This window comes from Pezoporus flaviventris, unplaced genomic scaffold, assembly GCF_033815535.1.
Source record: "Pezoporus flaviventris isolate CSIRO_AGI_PZ_B2104156 unplaced genomic scaffold, CSIRO_AGI_Pfla_v1 ptg000029l, whole genome shotgun sequence".
Lineage (NCBI taxonomy): Eukaryota > Metazoa > Chordata > Aves > Psittaciformes > Psittacidae > Pezoporus > Pezoporus flaviventris.
The window spans coordinates 18,728,882-18,747,630 of record NW_026892577.1 but is presented as its reverse complement, the minus strand read 5'-3'; the positions used below and the strand labels follow the sequence as shown (position 1 = coordinate 18,747,630).

Here is an 18,749-nt window from a genome sequence, read left to right as displayed (position 1 = left end):
TAATAATAAAATAAAAATGGCTTGCTAGATTAAGTCATCTGATATTAATAATTTTTTGCCAGGAGGGCAAAAAGGAAGGAAACATTGATCAGAAGTCTATGGATAAGGTAGTTTGTGTTCTGTATCACAGCTTCTGAGAGTCTGACTGAGATGGTGCAGGACAATAATGGGAAATTGAGAAAGAGCAAATAGTGATCTAAATACTGATCACCACTGGAAATGTTATTAGGGAGCTGTAGGCCTGAAGGAATTAATTTTTGTCCGTCTTCTGTTTATGACAAAGTTGCACAGGAGAAGTGTGCTTAATAGTATGGAGTATTACAAGTCAGAATTACAGGGAAAAGCTTAGCTGTGAATTAATATTATTCATAGATGAGAGCAAAGTTCAACAACAGAAATAATTAAAAATAAAGTCTGCTGAAATTCAGTTATGACATTAAAATCTGGCATTTAAAGTATGTGATGAGTGAATGATCTCCGAATGTTAAGATAGTATTCCTTTGAAACCAAAACCTTTTCTCTGTGAAATACGTTGCATTTTCTCTGTCCAAAGAACCAGCTACCAGCCCATACCACATATGTAGGGTGATTAGCTGTATAGAGGAAAAGGTAAGCTGTTGTTACTTGCACTGAAGGAGTAAAGGAGAAATAAAACTAGCTGCAGCTGGCTTTTTACATCTTTTCGCCATCTCTGTGGATATTGCATTTTGAGAATCCTTTTTCACATCAACTATTTCCAGTGCAATGCAAGTGTAAGTGTGGAAAAATGCAGTCAATGCTTTAAAATGCTACTGGTTTGCTGTTTTGTTTCTCTCTGCTTCCCCTTCCTCCTGATCTTCTAGGTTTCTATGGTTTTACTTGAAGCAAGAGGTTACGGCCTAAAGCTGTGCTGTGGGAGGTTTAGATTGGATATTTGGAAAAATTTCTTCACTTGAGTGGGTGCTCAGGCATTTGAACAGGCTGCCCAGGGAAGTGGTAGAATCACCATCTCTGGAAGTGTTCAAAAAACCTGTAGATGAGGCCCTTAGTGACATGGTTTAGTGGTGGACTTGGCAGTCCTAGGGTATTGGTTTGACTTGATGATCTTAAAGGTCTTTTCCAGCCTATTTGATTCTGTGATTCTATATGAAATAAACTGAGTCTAGAGATACTGGATATACTACTGTTCTGAGTTAGGATTTCGGTGCTGAAATTATCCATTTCAGCATCTTTTAAAGTCTTTATTCGTTATAGACCTATAATAGAATAGTACAGAACTCTATTGACATGTAACAGTGCCTTAAACTGCAACATGTGCAATAAAAATTCTAAGTTCTCCGTTAGAAATCTGTGAAAGAGAGTGGAGTATCTCTGGGATTGTTTTGTCTGTAGAGGAAAATAGAGCTAAAACAAACTTGTGCCTTTACATTTGTGGTACTTGCAAGTTTTAAACATTCTTTTCAAAATGTCTGAATTTTCTTTTAGCTGCTGTGTTAAAATATGAAAACAATGTGATGAATATTCGTCAGTTCAATTGTTCTCCTCATCCTTACTGGCTACCAAATTTTATGGATGTTTTTACATGGTCTTTGCCATTTGTTGGAGAAAAAGGTAAGCAAAAGCTACACATCAGTGGGCATCTTTTCTGTTTCTCCCAGATTGATGTTGGGAAGATTTTATATTTTTTTTAGGTATATTTACCAATGAGAGATTAATTGCATGGGTTTTATAAAAAAGATTATCTGTGTTTGTCTTTATCAGACAGAAGATTTGGTGAAGTTATTAAACTGATTTGGAGGGGGGGTTGGTATGTGAAAATGCCTTTCTGAGGCATATAATGAATATGCATTTCTGAGAAAGGATAGACTGAAATACAACAGGTTTTGGTTGCTTACTTCACCTGTTTTGGTCAAGATAAGCTGCATGCAATAAAGCAGAGGGGTTAACAGAAATTACCAGTTCCACTGAGGGTGTATACATGCATTGTTAAGTAGTACCTTTGAACTTTTGAATTAATGTATTATTACTCTTGTACAGTTATAGGTATAAACTATGTTGAGATGTTCATGTAAAATTATAACTTTTTTATAGAGTTCTAACAGATTGACCTTCGTTAAAGATGCCTTTTTCAGTTATTATTTTACTTGTACAAAGGATAATTTAGTATGGATTTTTTATTTTTTTTTCCTCGTTTCCCTCATCTCTCTCCCTCTCTCCTGCCCTAGAGTTGCTAACTCTGAATCTGAGACACTTGTTTTCAGGGAAAAAGCAGTGAGGTTGGAGGCTATTGGATCTGTTTAAAATCCTCCATGACAGAAACTGCTCTTTTTATAAAAGAGGTCTGGAAAGCTCTTTAAATTTCTTTGAAAAGTATTCTTGAGATGATATATTTACAGTCATATAAACCTAGGATTCTGGGTTTGTTTATATTGTCTTTAATGAGCAGTTTAACACAAATAATTTGGGTAATTCTTAGTACGGTTAACCCACTCAACGGGTTATTTTATTTTTAAACAGAGGGCCCTCATATTTGAAAGGAGATTTTTGTATGTGTCTCATTTACCTGATAATGTAATAGATAGCATTTTCAAGAACAAAGAGTAGGTGCTTTTTATTTTGCCCTTTTTTATGCTGCTGGTAAGGGAACACCCAAGTACTGTTAAATAAGTTGCTCATTGACTGCTTAAGGTTGCTGGAATTATGGCCCTTGTAGTTTGCCCTTGGACAAGTACGTGCTTTCACTTTTGATGAGGGATACAGTGTCAGTATTGCCTGGTCTGCATTGAACAGATCAAAATCAAATAATTTGGGGGTTTGGGATTTGTTTTGTTTTTTTTTCAATAAAGTGGAGAGTAACTTCCAAGAATGGAGAAGAATACCCTAGCAGGTAACGTAGGAAGTGTATGAATTAGTCATGAATAAATGTAGATAGCAGTTTACAGGCTTTTTAACCATCTGACTGAACTTCTGCAATAGGTTTCTTAATGCTTTAGGGGGAGGAGAAGTTTGGCTGTTTTAAGAAAGCCTGATATAAGAGAGCAAGTTTGATTGGCAGAACAGGGAGATTCCTGAAGAAAGAAAATGAAGCTTTTTGGGGCAAGCTTGTGTATCCACTCTGTAGATATTTTTAAGGGGAGTTGAAAAAGACATGTAATTTGCATCGTATTTATGTCATAATATTTTTCTGCTTTGGTGCTTCTGCTACATGCCTGCAGGTGCCAGGAATGGAACAGCTTTTTCATTTTAAACCTAAACTTGAGCAGTCAAAATACTTTCTTATTTAAGTAAATTTTGTATAAATTCTAGTTCAAGTACTTATCCTAATGTAAAAATACTAATATACAAGAAGACAATCCTTATCTAAAAAAACTCCTTGTATGATAGGAGAGAAAGCTCTGCTGTGGTCTTTGATTGGTAGGTGGTGTAATTTTTAGCTTATATTTCTGAGCTTTTTAAATTCAGTGACAATGCACAGCAAGAAGAACATTTTTGAAAGCAGGTTATTGAGCAATAGCTGTGATGTGAGATGTTCATTCGCTGTCATTGCTGGTGACTGGTTATATCTTGTGTGCATGAAAATATGTACAATTCTACAGGGATTGAATTAAGACTTTTTTTTTTTCCTATACAGTAACAGAAATGTTGGTGAACGTTTTGAGCATTTGCTCTGATGATGAACTGATGACAGAGGGGGAAGATCAATTTGACGGTAGGGGTTACTTTAAGATATATATATATATATCTTTTTAATGGTAGTAACTTGTGAAAGAGTAATTGGCTTAGGCTGGTGTAATACTACTTGGAATTTGAATAAAATTGGCTTCAAATTTTTCTTTAGATTTCTTTTGTATTTTACTTGGGTTTGTGTTCAGGGCGGGAAATCTGCCTGCTCTTGTGCAACAGAAATACTTTGGGGGACAGGGAAGGGAGTTGTGGTTTTGTGCTTGTAATCAAGAAACACTAATGGTATTCTTTACAAATACCTGATCTCTGTTTACAACTGAAACTTTTTGTGGAAATTTTTCATGATTTCTTATCATTTTAAATTTTAAAAATACTAAACTTTGTAAAGTCATTAGAATGAATTTATTATGAGATGTTAAATTTCTTAATGCTTGCTCTTCAGGAGGGATGTAGGCGAAAGTCATATATAATATTTCTTACGGCAAAGTGGTATACAATAAGTATGAAATACAAGTTTGAGTCTTACTGTTTCAGTTTAAAGCATGAAAGTTAAAGGATAACTTGTATGTGTACATTGTATAATACGTATTTATTTATTGAATTATAGCATTACCTTTTAAACTATGATACAGTAGATTGTTAAGGAGATGTTTGCAACATGATGATTGAGAAGCAGCATTAACATGAAGACCTAAAATATCACACTTCATTTTTTTGGGTTTTTACAGTAGTGCTTAATGTCACACCTAAAAGTTTTTCAGACTTGCTTCCTTTTATCCAACAACAATTGATTTGGTGGATTATTTGATGATGGGGGAGGAGGAAGAAAAGTTTCAGCAGCCACTGAGGAACACTAAGGGATCATTTATAAAGATAGTAGAGACATGAAGCCATTCTTAATGTTTGATAACTATTGTGTTTAAATTTAGTAGCAGAATAGTGTTGTGCTAAGCAGCTGTGTGGTTTAGTTTGGGGTGCATTGGTTATGAGCCACTGGAATTTTGCTGCCATTCAGATTGTTGGCAGGAATGTGAAAACTTAGAGATAGTCTCAAATGTGATCCTGAAAACAATTAATTTATGTTTTTCATTCAAGTAATCCTGCTAAACTGAGTGCAAAGCAAGTATACCAATCACTTGCAGGGTAGTGTTAGGTGGTATTCCATGTTGTCCAGTATAATTGCAGTCATCAATTGATTGCACATGCCCTGACTTCAGTATGATAGTTGCAGTTTCCTAATTTGAATTATTTTATTCTTCTGTCTCTTTTAACACTTTCTTTGCTTGATGCATCTCTTGCACCTAGGTACTGTCTACGCTTTATCTTTCTATGTGAATGGATTTATTTTTTTTTAAACTGTTGACTTTCAAGCTTGTTTATTGTCAAATTTTAAAACACACTCAACAATTCCACTTCTTGTTTGATGAATGCATTTTTAAGTGTTGCAGTTTTCCACTTTATTTTTTCACATTTCTTCTCCATTCCTTCTTTATTACCACTGCCAAGTTAAATATCTTTATTTTATTTGTCTCACTCACCTTTTTCTCCATCGTTCACTTCCTTTTTTTCTGGACTCTCCATCTGAAGAGCGACTCATATATGGCAATAAAAAAGGTACAGACCAGACAGAGTAGGAATGTTTTGAAATATGACTTCATAGAACCTGGCAGTATAAGTATTAATGCAGAAAATACCTTTCTGTCGAAAGACATATGTAGCCTTTATTATTACTACCCGTTTTAATGGGATGTTTATAAAAGCTTCTGTATTTTGCTATCAGAAGTCATATTCCAAGACATCTGTCTTTCTGTGCATGAATTTTTCTCCTCCTTCCTTCCATTCCTTTTTTTTTTTTCTTTTTGTTTTAGAATTTCATTCTTTTACCTGTTTCTAAAATTTTATCTTTGGTCCTGCATGTGTAGGGAGCGTTCAGTTGTCTGTCTTGCTCTTTAATACTTTTATCATGAGGATTTTTTTGAGGTTGTGCATGGAATGTGTTTATACAATGTTCCAAAACCTGGTTTGCGTAGTATTTTTAGTTTCCTTCAACTGATATGTCAAAAAAGGTACTTTTCGATTGTATGTACAGTTTTGAAGTGGCTGGAAACAGAATGGTAGAAACCTGCCATCCTGGTGGTCTGTCACCTGTTTTTCAGAAATCTCAGGGTAGATAATTCTGTGCAGAAAAATTCTTCTGTTACTTACCTAATAAAATAAATTTACTCTCTGTTTAAATTTGTCACTTCTGGGTAATATTTTTAATATTTGGGAATGCATTAGATTTTGGAGATGTTTCTGAAAGTTCTGAGTTCTTTAGAGCATAATAATATAAGCATTTCAAATTTTTCTCTTGTGCAGGCACTGGGAATGGGGGATGGGAGAGTTCTGTGTCATATCCCCTCTAATATAGGGTATAATTAAGACATTCTTCAGCAAGCAGATGCCACCTTATAGTCTTCTCTGAACTAAACAGGATTCAGTGGCCACATAAGCGCAGTGCAGCAGCCTGAAGTAATAGCTTTGGTCTTTTGGCTTGGCTATGGTACTTCTGGAGGGCTGGGGCAATTAAAGATCATGTTAAAACAAACAAAAAACCCCACCACCAAACCAAGCAAACACCAAAACCACACAAAGCCAGCCTTTCTTCTCTTAAGGCAAGGGGACGTTCCAGAGTTAGATACAGGCATTAGCACTGCCTGAAATCTTTTCAGCCTACGTGTTACAGCTCTGCATCATTCTGGGTAGGTAAGAGGAAAACCAAGAGACTTCTAGGGAAAGATTGATGGCCCCTCATTTAGCCCTAGCTTTTTCAAAACTCTGAGGGAGTCCTCCTTCCAGATCCTCAAGCTTTTGTTTCATCGTGTTCAAAGAGAGAAAGTAAAAACTTTCAGACTTTAAAAATTAGAAGTTAAACAAAATATTTTTAGTAAGACCTGAATGTTTCACCTTAACCTGGTCAAAGATTTTCCTGAGCCTTCTGTGGTTTTTGTTGGGTTTTTTGGCTTTGTTTTTTTCTTGTTTGTTTGTTTTTAATTTGATGTCTGCAATTTATTACAGTTGTTCAGTTGTCTAAAAAAAACTTTACTCAGTAGTTCCTGGCTTTTTCATTTGGTTTAAATGGATTGGCAAATACTTGGCTTACCCCACGATTCTTTCATTGTGTTCATTTGAAGGTTGTCTCTTGCTCCCTTTTTTCTTTGTCACTACTGTGTATTTTCCTTCTTACGTGATTTTGTTGTTGTCGTTTGCCCTTGCAGGCCTTGTCTTTCGTATTTTACTTGGTTTTGTGGGCAGGAAATCTGCCCACTCTTGTGCAGCAGAAAGCCTTGTGCTCTTGCAGCTCTGGTTTAAGAAGGGTGACTGTTGGTGCTGGAGTGTATGTACTCTCACATGGAAGCTAAATACTAGTGAGCAGGGATATAAAAAGGGTTCTTTCACAGCTGCCTTTTCTGAATGCAAGTAGACAAGTCTGTGGCCGTGCAGCTTTCCTTTGCCCACTTTTGAGATCCTCTCTTCTACATTCTTACATTCTTGCAAATTAGTTTGGGAACTTTTTAATGAGGCGGGGTGAAGAACAATGTTGCATGGAAGATCTGGAATGTTTAACAGCTGTCTGAGTTTGCTCACTTTTGATCCCCTGTGGTTGAATTCAAAGTTGACTGAGTTAGTCTTGGTGTGATTAGTACTCTCCTTCCCCAGTGTCTGAGGAGAAGTAAGGAGTTTAGTTGTGGTATCTCCTCATCTGCCTTTCCTGTTTTAGTGGAATTGAGGAGTCAGGAGGAGTGGAGGATGAGGGGAAGGGTGACTTTTATGCATTGAAACAAACCAGCAACACTTAGTGTTGGAGAAAGGAGCTCCTGTTTTTATAATGTTTATACAATTTTTTTAAGGCAAGTAAAGGTGGCTCACCTTCCCAATCGCCAGCTGCGTTCAGAGTTTTGTCTTCACTTTTATCTTTCACAAATGATATCTCTCCGCTCTGTGGAATATACAGAATTTGCTCCAGATCTTTGATATTTGTAACTTCTGGAAATGATGCAAACATAAAATGATGAGGACGTAGGCTTAGGTGTTAGGGGATGTAATGCTGCCATTCTTTGTCATTTTGTTTTGTGGTATCTTTTTGGGGGGATGACCAAAAACCAAGCAAACCAACTAGTGTTTTCTCTTGGACAGTTGTGTAAGAATTAGCAACAAATCTTTATCTTTTGTGCCTTCAGTATCTCTTTGGTTTCTGTATTAGGCTGCATGCCTAAATCTTGATATATACGGATGCCAGTGAAGAATTACAAGTATAAAATTTAGGCAAATGAGTTACTGATAGTTATTACACTGTAGTGGCGGTAATACAGATGCCTGCTAGCTTTAGGCAATCACTGTAAGCATTCTAAATTTTTGTGTGTGTTTTGTGGACATGAATAGTGGGTTTGGTGGCATTCTGAGTCCATAATTTTGTAACTGTGCCCTTAAGTGGTTGGGTACTGGCCTTCTGTGAAGAGCACTGAACTTAAACGCTTATATTGAAATCTGTGTGTTTTAAAATGGTGACCCTGTAAATACTCAAGAGCTTGAGACTCTCTCTTATTCCATTGAAAGTAGGTACAGCTGCCGCACGGAAAGAAATAATCAGAAACAAAATTCGTGCAATTGGCAAGATGGCAAGAGTCTTCTCTGTTCTCAGGTACTTGCATGACTTCTGCGTTCCAAACCCCCTCTTACGTATATGAGGAAAACATCTCTGCTCTGGGATTATAGGTGCCAAATGTTTTTTCAGGGAAATCAGCTGTGCATCGGAATCTTGTTTGGCTTATTGATGTACCACATTGATGTTGATATTTTTGGTTGTAGAATATTTGTATGTAATTTTTGAAACGTGTTTCAGGAAATCGGAGAACATGATCGTTAGTTTACAAGTTATTTGTCCAGCCATTGGCTATGGGTGTTGGAAAGTAAATACCAAAAAAAGAGAGATTGAAATCAAGGGTGTAATGGAGGTGGTCAGGACTGCCTTGGAAAATTTCTGGCATACCAGAAAGTTGAGGACTAGTGGCTTTTTGTTTCAAGTTTTTGTTTGTTGTTTTCAGGTTTTTAAGAAACTTGTCTTCTTATACCTGTCTAGATCCAGAAATTTCATGATCACATTTACCCAAATAGTTTTCCACAGAACATAGTTGTCCAAATAGGGATAATTTTGTAAAGTTAGAATTTCCTGAAGCACAGAGGCTTTGAACAATATTGTGGGTTGTTTTGTGCCACTGAGATGTGTTCAGTACCTCATGAGACATTCAGTGCTAATTTCAAAGCTAATGAGTTTGCGTGTGAATAATTGCTCAGAATGTGGTTCAGAACTAATCAGCATTTATAACTCATACACAGAGGAAAGACTGATATGGAATAGCAATATTTTCCTCTTTCTAGTTGTTTGGATTTACATTCAGTCTTGACATGCATAAAGCACAGCAAAAATAGGCTCTCCCTATCCCTTATTTTACTTCAGTACAACTTTTCACGAGTGGATATTTAAGGTTTTGTTACTGTTTTTTTCTCACACCAGGGAGGAGAGTGAAAGTGTGCTGACACTCAAGGGTTTGACTCCCACTGGAATGTTACCTAGTGGAGTGTTGGCTGGAGGACGACAGACCCTGCAAAGTGGTAATGATGTTATGCAACTTGCTGTGCCTCAGATGGACTGGGGCACATCTCACTCTTTTGCTAACACTACACATAATGCATGCAGGGAATTTCTTATGCTTTTCAGTTCTTGTCTTAGCGGCTGATACAAGCATAGTGTTACGTGTTAACCAGGCAATGTGAAATGGATACTTAACCAGGGTATAAAACTAAAAGCAAATTAATTCAGCAGTGTCAGGCCACATTTTTCAGACTTTGTTTCCCTAGTTCGCAGTTTTTCAGGCGGCGCGGATGCCTGAAGTGAGGTGACTTTATTATATATCTGGTATTGAGGCATTTGATCATTACAGATACAAAAATATAATGTAATTTTGCATCATTACATGTCTGCTTTCCATTAAAATGGTTTTATTATGGATGTGTTAGTATTTTCATTGACAATGTCAAATACTTGTTGATATTAATATAAACAAACAGCTACAGGCTGCAGAGTTCCATATTATACTCCATTGATAGATTTGAAATGCGCTATGTTTTGTACCCTGGTAATTAATGCCAAAGTTTGTTCTCTATGTTGTTTGTCAAATGTTCTATGTATAATTGACCTCCCTGAATTGTCCTTGTAACATGCTGTTTCCTTCCTCTGCAGATGTAGCTGCTTTCTTAGATCTGTCTGTCTCTCTCTAGGTATAGATGTATGTCTGTATAAGTGTTATAATTAAACCACTATCCCAGACACTTGTCTGTCTCTTGATGTAGAAGCAATGTTGTAGCACCTTGTTTTTGAGGTTTGCTGCATTTGCTGCTGCACACTGTCTGTGCATTTTGAACAATAATGTACTTGAAAAATATTCAGTAATTGTTATAAAATCAGTTGAGAATAAAGGGATTGAATTTAAAACTTGTAAATAAATCAAAATAAAAGGGTGTTATTAAGTGTGCATATATTTTTTTTTGCATGAAAATAAAAACTCTATACAAAATATACCTGTAATCTGGCTCATTGAATATTTTGTAAAAGGTTTTTCTTCCTTTTTTTTTTTTAGTTTGTTGAATTATTGGATCACATTTTTCGTAGGGCCCATAAATGATTAACTAGGCTCAGGGAAAATGCTGTGAGATTGTACCAAATGTATTAAAAGAATGAAGTCCATATTTCTGCTTACAGTGGTGGATAACTAATATATACCAGTCTGAAACTGGACTTCATATCTGCAGCACTCTTAACATAGATTGTTCAAAGGCTCGCTATTGGCCGTCTTCTGACTTTACTAGAAAGTATTAGACTGTTGTATGGGACCACTGAATTTTATAACTATTGAAAGATTGTGATATAAGAATGCCACTTTTTACACAATCTATTTTGCAAGAGCAGCTGCTTTTCTCATTTTGTGACTTGGGCTGTTTGAATTTTTTAAATTTTTTATGTAGTTTTTTTAAAGTCTTTCAGTACATTTTCTGTTAAACTACCAAAGCTGTTATTTTAATGGCTTTGAAACATGAATGTCACATTGAAAGTCAATTTTTTCAGTGGACATATAATGTCTACAAGTAAGTTTATATGTCCAGTGTATGTATGTGATTGTTTTGTGAGTGTCTATAATAAGAAATGGTGTATGTTTCCTAATCCATCCAACTATTCCAAAAACATATGTTCTAGTTTAAATTTCATTGTTTAATAAGATACTTTATTATGCTTAAAAAAATGAGTCTGCATTCCTCTCACTCATTTAACAGATTTTTATCCGTGTCGCATTATAAAAATCAGAGAGGATCAAACTGACTAGAAAATTTTTTTAACATGAAACATACGACTTTCTGTTATTGCTGAAAATGTGGGACATTTGGAAAGTATGCAAAATGCGGTTTGGATTTTTGTGGGTGTTTTTGTCTTGACTAGAACTTCTGATGGCAGTATTCCTTAATACACTTCATTAATATACCTCATTTGTTTTAGTCATGTTGATCGGTCAGAGTAACTTGTGCCTACTGTTAGTTCTCCCTAAACTGCAGTAACTTCTATGCACTGATGAGAATTTTATTGTTTCAGTCTGAAAGTAGTTTTCAAATTATTATGCTCAATTTCAAAGCTAGAGGTAAACAACAAATCAAATAATTCAATAATTAACACTTTTCTAAACCATCATAATATCAGTGAAGTCCTGTTCTTGGCAAAAATATGATCACTGATAGTAGGGCAGGATTTATTATTAAAGATATTTAATTACTATTTGAAGTATATTGTACTATGTTGATCAGTACACAATCAGTAATTTAAACTAGTATGGATTTGAGAAAAAAGAACATAGTATTTTTTTATTCTATTCTTTTGTTTGTTTGAAATTTCACAGAATTGTCATGGGGTTCCAGGTTTCAATCTTAGAAGTGCTTGTTCTTCCACGGCACATTGAGAAAAGGTCTAGTTGTGCTGGTTGCTGTTATATCTGTCAGAAGCTTTGAAAGCTGTAATAAGTTGGAGCATACATCTAGAATTTTCTAGAGAGCTTGGCTGAATTTCTTTTATCAGGGTAAATATATATATACACACACATACACATGTAAGTCACCACTGAGACAACGCATACGTGATTTTTGCGTATATGCCTATTAGAATTCATAATGTCAGTAACAATCTGTACTAGATCTTGCCAAATACCGCTTCTGTTTCAGGAATTTGTTCAGCCACACTTGCGATGTTTTGTGAGATACTCAGTGGCCATTCTCAAAGGACAGAAACTTTTTGGCATTCGCATAATGCAGAGTAGGGCACCAAATGCATGGGTCAGTCTGATGCAACGCCTTTATTGGCAATGCTTGAACAGATTCTGGCTGCAAAGCAGAACAGTCTGAGGGTGAAATACGAATTCGAACTCTAGTGAAAGGGTTAAAGACCGGTCAGTTTAAAAAAGATAGTTTTGATAAAAAGGGCAAAACTCCACCCTGTGGAAGAAGTCAATATATGATTATTTTAAATTTCAGAAATATGTGGATGTATTTTTGAAAAACAAATCATAGGTTATTTTTTGACAGCTTTGATGTGCTAGAATAAAAACAGACCTTGGGCAATCGTGCCCTTTGGATGTTTCTAAGTATTTTTTTTTTAAATGTAGATTTATGGTTTTTATTAATTATGTTGCTTGCATAATAGTAGCTGAAATATTAAAAACCAAGTACTGTTCTTTAATGTAGCATTTCCTAGTGATTTATTCTGTGAGCTGAATCCAACAAAACTTTTCCAAATTGAGTTAAGGTTTGTTAAAAAAAACCCAACACCTAAAACCTTATTCAGCAACCTACTAGACACAAGCCTAAAGGAAAAGCTGTAATACTTCCATAGAAGTCAGTTGAACTAGCCAAATACATCTTATCTTTCATTGCTGCCCTTGCTATTAATCAGGGGGACAGTAAGATAGGATTTTTGAGGTTTATGTTGAAAGTTGGCAAGGATTTTTTATCAGATTTGTCCCTTGCATAAAGCAGGAGGAGAGCTGCAAGTGAGGATGGAAATGCCATCGAACCCTGTTGCTTAAAATTTGCTCTCAGCTGAGAATTCTCTGAGCCAAGACATCAGGATTACCTGTTGCATTAGTATGATACAGTATTTACTTGACGTTTATCAGGGTTTACAGCAAATACAGTTTTAATTCAGGTGTACCTGCAAAAGAGAATCCAACAAAATTCCAAATTGAGTCTTTACAGTGTGGGGTTTTCTTAAGTGCTTGTATTTTCCAGTCAGTTTGTTCTTTTACGCCAAGTTGAAAATCACCTTTTTCTTAAATGTGATGTATATTCCAAGATCTTTTTGGAATAATAGTACTACACATAGAATGAACTAGGAGTGAATTTTGAAATTTGTATTTATGACAAGCTACATAATTTACAGAGATAAATCAGTATTCGTGATCTTTTCAGGAAAAGATTGAAAACAAAGACTTCACAGGTAACAGGAAATGGTGGAAAGAGGTGGTTTTTCTGCATAGTTTTGTACAGCAAATTGATTATAGTATGAAAGTATGTATTTGGTGACTTTCTAAAATAATTCTTAACTAATCTATTTTTACAACTTGAGAAGAATTCTTTCTCTTAGTGTAAATAAATAACCATCCATAGAAGAGACTTTTTTGTTTAGTTCTGAGATTGCCCTTGTCTCTGTAGGAAATCTATTTTTTTTCCCTACCATGGAATGTGCAGTATGTAAGAGTTAAAATGCTGCATTACCCTTAAGCATTCCACATTATTTCAGTAGCACTTAATGCAAGTATCCAAATTTATTTTTTTTTTAGAGATTCTCAGTGGAAATTATAATTTTATGCATTAGTGAGGTTGAGGCACAGTGTAGGCAACTGAAATTTTGTGTCTGGGTTTTGTTGGATAGGAAATGAGAAATAATAAACTTAATTAAGTTTAAAGCATTCTGATCTAATGCTGTATTTTTTAATATGGCTAGTTTCCCCAGCATTTACTTGAATACTGTGCTATGATATTTGTTGCTAACAATATATACCAAGCACTACACAAGTAGGTTTACCGTTATATGTGCTATTTTTTGTTAATATTTATGAAAATATGGTATTAAAGGCATGGCACATAGCAGGGGAGGTAAAAAGTTGTTATCTTTATTGAAACTTAGTGATATTTTAGGTTGTAGTTACAAATTGGTTTCTTTAGCAAGGCTGCCCTAATAGAAAGGGGGTTTTATATCCTAATAACATTATATTAAAGCTTTGACTTCTAGAGCTAAAACGATTGGGCAAGGTCTTACACCTAAGAAATTGCAGTAGATGTCATGGTTATTTAGTTAAAAAAAATGAGTAAGCTAAACTTTTCATAGTCACATTGATTCACCCACCAAGACTATGTTAAATCCAAACCTCTTCCTGCTGTAGAATTTGTCTTTCATTCAGCTAAACAATTGATGAAACTTTGTAAAGATGATTTGCTAGATTTCCTGTCTTAAATTTCATTGTTCAGTTCTCATAGAAGTTTTTACTTAAAATACAGTGAGAATTTGATGTACTTGTTTAACTTCAGGCAGCTAAACATAAAGAGAAAAATAATTTCTTAGAATATTTTCATCGTATACTTCCTGATAATTTACTGAAGTTCACTACTGCGTTTTAATCTTTAGAATCAGTAGTCTCAAAGAGATTTTTAGCACTTTTTAAAATCCATACCACAACTTTAACCTACTGTAAGTTTTCTGTTGCTCCCTCGCAGAAACCCAAACGAACCCAGGAAACTTAGAGAAATGTGTAATTAATAACATCAGTTAATTAGTGTGGCTCTTAGTTACTTGTAGGTGATAAACTGTATTAGTTAAAATTTAGAAGATCCACGTAAAAACAACTCCCCAAAACCTTAATTATGATTTTAACTAACTGTAATCTAATCTGGCGTAGCATACTATATTAAATTGATCATTGCCTTTTCTGCTATGCGATATTACACTCTTCATCTTTCTCATTCATTTTGCATGCATCTGCTCACTTCTGTACAGCCACTGTAGAGGCAATTGAGGCTGAAAAAGGTATGATCAGAGTCTTTGCCATTGGCAGAGATCTGTGGTGTCTGGGAGGGAATTCAAAAGTACTCTGTGTGGGTGTGTTTTACTTTCAACTTGCACAAGCAGAGATGAATCAACTGCATTGATTCATCCCTTTTACATGTAACATTCATTTCTGGCTTTAGGATGATGATAATCTTTAATATTTTAGGGAAATTCTTGGGGGTTTTTTGGTCTTTTTTTTGTTTGTTTTTACAAATTATGCAGTAGGTTTTTTGTATAATAGCATGTTGTGATACGTGGTGTTGTCTTGAAGTCCTTAAAAATGGTAGTGTTTAGTGTTGGGGTTTTTTTCTTCATTCAACTGCAAGGTTGTGTTTGATGGGGGGGTTACATGTGGAAGGAGGGTTGTTTATGCATGCCTTTTTCTCATAAAATCTATTTTAATGGCTTTGAACAAATGTTTTTAAAACTTTCCATAACGTTTCTGATAGTGCAAGATTTATAAATGTAATGGGATTTTTCTGTAGATTTTGAACATAATTTATTGACCAAATTTATTTCCAGTACATACGCCAGCCTGCCAGTATGAGGCTTATTAATTTCCATGGATTATCAGTGCTTCTGTGCTATATAAGTAGTATATTTCTCCTTTTTTGGTGATATTGAGCAAAATGCCGTCAAATTATTTGGTATTCCGAGTATTCAACTTCAGATTATTGTCTTTGTGGTGAGACTTTTAATTTCCTCTTGCTCAATATTCAGTGTAGTGAATGGCAAACAGCATAGCAGTTAAGGGAGCTGCCCTTGGGGGTTTTCAGGTTTGGTCGCAAAGCACCATTTAATGACTGTGTTCTTTGTTTTTTAATTAAGGAAGTCAGAGATCCAAAAATATAAGCAAGTGCTGTATTCCATGCTCACACACATGCAGGAGGTCCCGTTGTTGTGAGTGGAAAGCTGTAGTTACTCTCCAAAGAATTATTTCATCCCAAAGACTTCAGTCTTATTATGTGGTCCACCATTTTCAGGTGTCAATTCAACAACAGACCTCATTTATTAAAATAATCAGTAGCAAAATAATAGCTATTTTCTACACTTATTTTAAATACATTTGTATTTAAATGGTACCATTGTTTAACCACGGTGCTAATTCAGTGCTTGTGGTTGTGTCCATTTCCATCATCCGCAATTAGCACCAAGTGTGAACCACATCCTGCAGTTTTGCCTGCATGAAAACTGCAGGATCAGGCCATCGATGCTGTGCAGGATGTAAATCTACTATTTTAGAATCCTTTGCTGCTTTGCCTCCACTGCACTTGCTGTGCTGCTTAGATCTTACCGACATTCTCTTGGAGAGAAGGGGGATGTCAAGATACGCCTGACACACCAGGCAGCAGGAGCAGTTGGTGTTGATAGCTGGCCACACCAGCGATGCACAGAAGCAATCAAGTGGGTCTAAACCCCTTGATTCCTACTTGCAGAATATTTTGCTGTACTTTGTTCTTTTGTTACAAGCTGAACTCATGATTGCCGTTGAACATTTCAGGAAAGCAGGTTAGAGAAGCTTTTACTAATACAAATGCAGAGCCATAAGTTTCTTTGGCTGATTTCTTACCTGTTTTTAAAACATCATTTGTTAGAAAAAGTATATGCTTTCTACTTATTTTTCTATTACTGACATATCAAATTTGCATTTTGTTAAGCAATACGAGGATTCTCTCCGCAACATAGAATCTGCAGTTTTGAAGAAGCAAAAGGTTTGGATAGGATCAATGAGAGAATGCCACCAAGAAAAGATGCTCTTCAGCAAGATGGTATTAATACTATAAACACAACAAATGCCAATGGAAACAATGGAACTGGCAACAACAATGCACAGTGACCACGTCAGCTTCTGGTTTACTCACTCATGTCTTGCCTGAGAATTCCTAGATTACTGCTTTTTGATGTGACAACAGATGAAATAGCCAGGGGGGTCACTCGAAGCAACTACTTCACATGAGGTGGAAAACCATCTGACTTGATCCCGCTGAAGAACAACCGTCGTGCTTTTGAGACAACAGCCCCCTTCTTTACATGGCGACCTGACCTCCTGGGAGCCTGCCTCGCCTGTTCACACAAACTCCACCACTGGCTGCTGAAGTTCAGAAGTCTGCGGAAAGGATGAGGCTGTTACTGCTAAAGCACAACTAGACTAGCATCTTACGCTTATCGTTGTCAACACTTAAGTTTACAGATGGGATTTTTCTTTCGGTATAGGTAGTTTGTTTGTTTGTTTTTTTAAATCAGACTTTCAGATACAACCCTAAGAGCTAACTATTTATTAATGGACATCGGTTTCATGAAATGTCTTTAAAATGATAGATTAGAATGGTCTTAAAATATCTGAGGCTGCAAAAACTGTGTTTTAAGTAGACAGAAAAAATGCCAAAAAAAAAAATCTCGGTCACTCAGTAAAATGCTGACCTCAGGTTTACTCCTTAGATGTTGCTAATTCTCTATTGTATTCACTGTATTTTTTAGTTACAGCTTATCAGAAGATTTCTATGTAGGAATGTTTATTACTTGAACACAGATTTAAAAAACAAATATTTAATTCAGAAACTTTTTTGCCCAGCTTTTTCAAGACTCTTCCCCACCTTGAATTTTAAAAAAAAAAAAAAAAATTATATATACTAATTTTAAAAGTAAGAAAAATATGGAAGTGTTAATTTTAAGGTACTTTTAATTGAACTTTGTACATTGTTTAAGTAAATTTTGATTCATATCAAGTCTGTAAAGCTTGGCATTGTATTTTGTGTATGCATGTTTTCATTTTGCAAATATTTAATATATAGACCTATGATGTACATCTATAGGTTACCTAGATGTTATGGGTACTTTTAGTTTATTGTGAGTATTACGGTTGCATAAATAGCTAATAATCACCGGGCTGAATAGCTGCAAGCTTTTTATTATTTTTCAATCCGTAAAAGAAACTGAACCTGTATGAGACATACTTTTTGTTTAGGCAAAGCAGCGCGTAAGCAATTGCTCTGTTCAACTGCTAAGGCATTAGTGAAAGTGTAAACTTGAGACTGCATGTATTTTGGTATCTACAGGACTGCTTGGTTAAAATAAAAGTTGAAGCCCTGTGCTAATTTGTTCACAGCTAATGGACTGTACTGATTGCCACTGTACTTTGTTATCTATTTTGACATTTGCTACATGTCCCTCTCATCCCCTGGAACACAACTTGAAACTTAGGTCACTAGAGTTCATCTCCCCCCCCTTTTTTTGTTTGTTTCCATGAAGTACGATCTGTACATACCCCTGAGTTGGAAATTTTGTGCATGTTCTGAACTATTCAAGTATTTTATAAACGGTAGCACACAATAAATTTTGTGCATGGGCTGCGGCTCCTATCACTGTGTATGGGTGTTATTTGGCATACGCAGGTCTAATCTGGCCTTGAAAACTGTTTGGGAATAGTCTTCAAAATTCAAGGTAGCAAAAAAAGCTTGAAGGCTCAGATGTGGCTTGCAGAGAACTGCTTGAATGTCAGTGCTATTTAATTTAAATTGTATTCCTGATTTTTTTCTTTTGCTTTTGAATTCTCTCTCACAAATAAAATACCCAGCTGTTTGCTGTCTGCTAAACTGGGCATCCATTGCTGGTTTCCACAGAGCAGTGTTAGCTGATTCTAGAAAGGGTGTTCAGTGTAGCTACATTTTGGGTGTTGGTTTGAACTAAATGTTCAAAACCAATGAAGTGTGTTGGGGCTGCTTTTTGGGGTAGAAAGGGAGGATTGCTTGTGTTCATAGTCAATACAGAGAAGTCATTTAGTCTTTTTGGTATATTCTTTTTAAAATAAGAATAAGCTGCTGAACAGGGTGAGAAGATAAAAGATAAAAATCATTAAGTCACAATTTATATTATGCTAATGGAGTTTTAATATTTAATTTTACTTTAT

The 18,749-nt window shown here is 35.5% G+C and overlaps 1 protein-coding gene across 5 annotated transcripts in view; it reads left to right on the top strand.

Annotated features, from left to right (window-relative positions):
- Positions 1-18,201, top strand: part of PPP3CB (protein phosphatase 3 catalytic subunit beta) — a 42,255-nt gene extending 24,054 nt beyond the window's left edge. For 2 of the 5 annotated variants that reach the window (XM_061459421.1, XM_061459426.1), the window contains exons 9-14: positions 1,465-1,590; positions 3,611-3,688; positions 8,260-8,344; positions 9,218-9,315; positions 14,792-14,821; positions 16,501-18,201. In XM_061459421.1, the coding sequence (XP_061315405.1) occupies positions 1,465-1,590; positions 3,611-3,688; positions 8,260-8,344; positions 9,218-9,315; positions 14,792-14,821; positions 16,501-16,679 (596 nt within the window). In that variant the 3' untranslated portion in view covers positions 16,680-18,201. The remainder of the gene's footprint in view (positions 1-1,464; positions 1,591-3,610; positions 3,689-8,259; positions 8,345-9,217; positions 9,316-14,791; positions 14,822-16,500) is intronic. The other 3 variants (XM_061459423.1, XM_061459425.1, XM_061459424.1) reach the window with 3 other exon arrangements.
- Positions 18,202-18,749: the final 548 nt, after the last annotated feature.